We start from the raw sequence: 6,013 nt of genomic DNA, 5'->3' as shown, positions 1-6,013 counted from the left end.
GCCTGTGGCTCAAAGGAGTAGGGCACTGGGCCCATGTACCAGAGGTGGTGGGTTCGAACCCAGCCCTGGCCAAAAAAATTGTAAAAAAAAAAAGAAGTAAATATGTGTAATGTTTGCCACATAGTACTCAATAACCAGTAACTAGAGTATTTACATACATTTATGTATCATAGTAAAGATTCTTCTATTTTTGTTTTTGTTTAATTTATCTGTTTTGAGATAGTCTCACTTTCTTGCCCCTGACAGATTGCCATAGCATCATAGCTGGTCTTGAACTCCTGAGCTCAAGGGATCCACCTATCTCAGCCTCCTAGAGTGCTGGGATTACAGTCATGAACCACTCCGCCCAGCCCATATTAAAGATTATAAAGTGGTTTTTTTGGAGACAGAACCTCAAGCTGTTCCCCTGGGTAGACTGCTATGGCATCACAGCTCACTGCAACCTCCAACTTCTAAGCTCAAGCGATTCTCCTGCCTCTGCCTCCCAAGTAGCTGGGACTATAGGCGCCCACCACAATGCCTGGCTATTTGTTGTTACAGCCATCATTGTTGTTTGGCAGGCCCAGGCTGGATTCGAATCCACCAGCTCAGGTGCTTGTGGCTGGCACCTTAGCCGCTAGAGCCACAGGTGCCAAGCCTCTAAAGTGATTTATTTATTTTTTCTATCTAAAGTGATTTTTATATGTTATCTTACTCTCAATAGTTTGGGGGCAGTTGTTATTACTCTCTTTCATTCATTTAGAAAACATTTACTGATAAGCAATCTAGCCTAATAGTTAAGAGATGTGAACTCTGGAACTCCACACTCTGGCTCCAGATCTTAGCTCTACCATTTCTAGCTGTATAACTACAAATATGTTTTTACCCTCTTTCTTTCCTCATCTGTAAAATGGGAATGATAGAAGTGCCTGTTTGATGGGGGGTTTGTGGTGTTAAATTAATTAACATGTATTAAAACAATAACACTGCCATGGTTGTTACTCAATAAATATTAGCTATTATAATTATAAGCTAAACATTATGGTAGTACAGCAAATACAAAGATAAACAAGATACAGTTTTTGTCTTCTGTGAGCCCAAACATTAAGAAAATGAGGCTGGGCTCGGCGCCTATAGCTCAACCGGCTAGGGCGCCAGCCACGTACACCTAAGGTGGCGGGTTCGAATCCCCAGCCCGGACCCGCCAAACAACAATGACGGCTGCAACCAAAAAATAGCCGGGCGTTGTGGCGGGCGCCTGTGGTCCCAGCTACTTGGGAGGTGGAGGCAGGAGACTCACTTGAGCCCAGGAGTTGGAGGTTGCTGTGAGCGTGATGCCATGGCACTCTACCCAGGGGGACAGCTTGAGGCTCTGTCTCAAAAAAAAAAAAAAAGAAAATGAGGCTGAGAGTGATGAAATGACAAAGCTGGGTCCAAAATTTGGATTTTTCCCCATAGAAATATAATATTCTTTCTGATACCAAATTGTTTAATTAGTATAGACATATAAGCATATGTTAATTAGGGACTATCAATTATGATTTAAAGTGAAGAAGAGGCTCAGCGCCTATGGCTCAAATGGCTAAGGTACGGGCCACATACACCTGAGCTAGTGGGTTGCACTCTAGGGCTCTGTCTCAAAATAAATAAATAAATAAAAAGAAGATATTTGAGTTAAGCAAAAGCAAAATAACTGGCCAGGCACAGTGGGTCACACCTATAATCCTTAGTACTCTAGGAGGCCAAGGGGGGAGGATCCCTTGAGGACAGGAGTTCGAAACCAGCCTGGGCAAAAGTGAGACTCCTCATCTCTACTAAGAATAGAAAAATTGGGCAACACCTGTGGCTCAAAGGAGTAGGGTGCCAGCCCCATATGCAAGAGGTGGTAGGTTGAAACCCAGCCCTGGCCAAAAACTGCAAATAAATAAATAAAAATAGAAAAATTAGCTGGGCACTGTGTCTGATCTCTGTAGTTCCAGCTGCTTGGAGGCTGAGGCAGCAGGATCACTTGAACCTAGAGTTTGAAGTTGTTGTAAGCTAAGCAAATACTGCAGCATTCTAGCCTGGACAATAGAGTGAGACTCTGTCTCAAAAAAAAAAAAAAATTGAATGATAGGCGGCACCTGTGGCTCAGTGGGTAAGGTGCCAGCCCCATATACCGAGGGTGGTGGGTTCGAACCTGACTCTGGCCAAACTGCAACAGAAAAATAGCTGGGTGTTGTGGTGAGCACCTGTAGTCCCAGCTACTCAGAAGGCTGAGGCAAGAGAATCTCCTAAGCCCAGGAGGTGGAGGTTGCTTTGAGCTGTGACGCCACAACTCTCTACTAAAAAGTGAGACTCTTGTCTCTGGAAAAAAAAAATGAATGAGTGAATAATACTGGTAATTACTGATACATGGTTCATTTTTCTATTTTTAGTAGAGATGAGATCTTGCTCTTGCTCAGGCTTGTCTCAAACTTCTGAGCTCAAGCAGTCCTCACACTTCAGCCTCCCAGAGTGCTAGGATTACAGGCATGAGCTACTGTGCCCACTCATTCAATATACATTTGTTGAGAACCTGTTATACATCATCCACTATGGTAGACACCATAGAAGGGATACAAAGATAAATCAGGTGCATATTCTACTTCAAGTAGACCTCCCAGTAGAAGGTAGTAAATGTTCTAGACTAACTACCATGAAGTTTGGGACTAATAGTTAATTACAACTTGGTAAATCAGAGAAAGCTTTCTGGAGGCGATGGCTTTTTGCACTTTACCTTAAAGGACAGGTAGGTATTTGGAAATGTGTTGATGGTGCAAAGGGCATTTTAGGCAATAGAGGGAACAGACTACAAAAGCATGGAAATGGAGAAGCCAAAGTCACATTCAGGGAACAGCAAATAGCTCAACTTTGATAGAATATATATGTGATGAGCAGTGACAAATAAAAATGGAAAGATTGGCTGAGACTCGACAATATTAAAGTCATGTCAATTTTTTTTTCAGGATTCTATCCGCGTAGTCTTGGGAAACTTGGACAATCTGCAGCCCTTTGCTACAGAACACTTCATTGTATTTCCCTGTATCCTTTCTTTCATGGCTGCAAATTAGCTACTATTCACATTGTAAATTCCAATGGAAGCAGCAAAACCAGAGGCAGTTTGGAGAGTAGATCAGGGAAAGAAGAGGGAATCTTATAGCTAAAATAGTACCCAGGGAAGGAATGCATACTGGCATCTTTCCTCCCTCCTTAGCACCATTTCCCAGATAAAAGCAAATGGGAGAGAGTTTCCCACCTGAAATTCAAACATGGGGAAATCGTCTTGATCCCCTACCCATTTGTTTTCACTCTATATGTGGAGATGAAATGGTTTCATGAAAACATGTCACCCGGTAAGTAGAATGATGTGAGTGTGGGTGGTAGGGAAGAAAATGGGTTAGCAATACCAGCTGAATATGGCCAAATGGTCCATCAGATTAGGCTGCATCTACGTCCGGAGTATGTGGTCCAAGCCAAACTGCCTGGTTCAAATCACTGGGGGGTTTTTTGGAGACAGAGTCTCACTCAATTGCCCTGGGTTGAGTGCCATGGCATCATAGCTCACAGCAACCTCAAACTCTTGGGCTCAAGTGATTTTCTTGTCTCAGTCTCCCGAGTAGCTGGGATTACAGGTGCCCACCACAATGCCTGGCTAAGCCTGGTTCAAAATCTTTTTTTTTTTAAAGACAGAATCTCAAGCTGTTGCCCTGAGTAGAAAGAATGCTGTGGTGTCACATCTCACAGCAACCTCAAACTCTTGGGCTCAAGCAATTCTCTTGCCTCAGCTTCCCAAGTAACTGCTACTACAAGCACCCGAAACAATGCCTGGCTATTTGTTGTTGTTACAGTTGTCATTGTTGTTTTAGCTGGCCCGGGCCAGGTTCGAACCTACCAGCCTCTGTGTATGTGGCCGGCGCCCTACCCACTTAGCTATGGGTGCTGGCCCTGGTTCAAAATCTTGGCAGTTTTGTCACTTCATAGCTGTGTAAAGTTAGATAAATTACTTAATCCTTCTGTGCCTACTTTGTGAAATGGTGAAGAATAATACTAGTTATCTATCTTATTGAGTTTTTAAAAGAAAAATTAATACATAAATACTTTTAGGGCTGGGTGCAGTGGGGTGACAAAGTGAGACTCTTGCATCAGAAAAAAAAAAATATATATATATATAAATACTTGTAGAAGGAAAGTATAAAGTTTGGCTAGAGTAATCACTCAAGTAAAGAATATTATATATTTGGGCACAGTGGCTCACGCCTGTAATCCCAGCACTTGGGAGACTGAGGCAGATGGATTGCCTGAGCTCACAAGTTCAAGACCAGCCTGAGCAAGAACAAGACCCCATCTCTAAACAACAGCTGAGTATTGTGGTGGGCACCTATAGTTCCAGCTACTTGGGAGGCTAAGGCAAGAGAATTGCTTAAGCCCAAGAGTTTGAGGTGGTTGTGAGCTGTGATGCCACGGCACTCTACCAAGGCTAACAAAGTGAGACTCTTGTCTCAAAAAAAAAAAAATACTATAATATAAATACTTCCTTATGTTTTAGAGTATTCAGTGACTTTTACCTTAGAAGTGTCTTTTTTTTTTTTTTTAAGAGATAGAGTCTCACTTTGTCGCCCTCAGTAGGGTGCCGGGACATCACAGCTCACAGTAACTGCCAGCTCTTGGGCTTAGGCAATTCTTTTGCCTCACCCTCCCTAGTAGCTGGGACTACAGGCACCCGCTGCAACACCAGGCTATTTTTTGTTGTTGTTGCAGTTTGGCTGGGGTTGGGTTGGAACCCACCACCCTCAGTATATGGGGCTGGCGCCCTATTCACTAAACCACAGGAGCCACCCACCTTAGAAGTGTCTGTCTTAAAGATATCTCCCAAGTTTTAATCTCTGATGGCCATGGCTAATTTTATTCACTATAGGACAAGTAAACAACTGCCAGTTTGATTTGAAAAAGGCCTTGCCTCAAAATATCGCTCCAATTCATGTGTCATAGTTGCCTAGAGTTCTACTTTTTTTCTTTTGTAGTAAGAATCATCCCCTTAAAAGTGGCATATCATTAGAATATAGTGTGAATCAGTTCGGCACCTCTGGCTCAAGTGACTAAGGCACCAGACACATACACCTAAGGTGGCGGGTTCGAATCCAGCCCGGGCCCACCAAACAACAATGATGGCTACAACCAAAAAAATAGCTGGGCATTGTGGCAGGCACCTGTGGTCCCAGCTACTTGGGAGGCGGAGGCAGGAGACTAGCTTGAGCCCAGGAGTTGGAGGTTGCCACGGCACTCTACCCAGGGGGACAGCTTGAAGCTCTGTCTCAAAAAAAAAAAGAATATAGTGTGAATCAAACCCTTTTTGGCATGTAAATGATAATTATTCTGAAACAGAGAAGGAAGAGAGTTTGAAGACACTATTTCTAGGTTCTAGGGAAACCAGGAAGAAGGGAGAGGCCAAATGGGGAGGTTTTGTCTAGGACCAGTTCGGAGAAATAAAAAGTAGCCAAAAATCCAGATAACATATAGTTTTGATTCATTATGACATTCAAATTTCCTCTTGTAGGGAAACCAGTAAATGACAGTCCTGGTGGGTTGGTAAGTTTGCCTTTTATGTACAAAATGGAAATTGTCTTTGTTGCCTCCTGTTGTCCAGAAAGTTCTGCTCTTGTCTCTTATTTTTCTTCTCAGTTGCTACCCAGTTCCAATCAGAATTGTAAACATAACTATATTTTCCCCGTTGGATAGATTTCTGAGACCAAGTATGTAATAGAATGTTTATCCCGGCTCGGCACCTGTGGCTCAAGAGGCTAAGGCGCCAGCCACATACACCTAAGGTGGCGGGTTCAAATCCCCAGCCCGGGCCTGCCAAACAACAATGATGGCTGCAACCAAAAAAATGGCCAGGCGTTGTGGCAGGCGCCTGTAGTCCCAGCTACTTGGAAGGCTGAAGCAGAAGACTCGCTTGAGCCCAGGAGTTGGAGGTTGCTGTGAGCTGTGATGCCATGGCACTTTACCCAGGGGG

At 43.6% G+C, this 6,013-nt stretch overlaps 1 protein-coding gene across 1 annotated transcript in view; it reads left to right on the top strand.

The window, feature by feature from the left end:
- The window catches only part of MAJIN (membrane anchored junction protein), a 29,418-nt gene that overhangs the window by 16,556 nt on the left and 6,849 nt on the right, over window positions 1-6,013 (top strand). The window contains exons 3-6 of the mRNA XM_012810603.2: window positions 2,967-3,042; window positions 3,228-3,353; window positions 5,555-5,586; window positions 5,737-5,750. Coding sequence (XP_012666057.2) covers window positions 2,967-3,042; window positions 3,228-3,353; window positions 5,555-5,586; window positions 5,737-5,750 — 248 coding nt within the window. The remainder of the gene's footprint in view (window positions 1-2,966; window positions 3,043-3,227; window positions 3,354-5,554; window positions 5,587-5,736; window positions 5,751-6,013) is intronic.

Source organism: Otolemur garnettii, unplaced genomic scaffold (genome assembly GCF_000181295.1).
Source record: "Otolemur garnettii isolate 467f Iridium unplaced genomic scaffold, OtoGar3 scaffold00140, whole genome shotgun sequence".
NCBI lineage: Eukaryota > Metazoa > Chordata > Mammalia > Primates > Galagidae > Otolemur > Otolemur garnettii.
The sequence above is the reverse complement of the archived record's forward strand: the minus strand, read 5'-3'. Positions and strand labels throughout refer to the sequence as shown.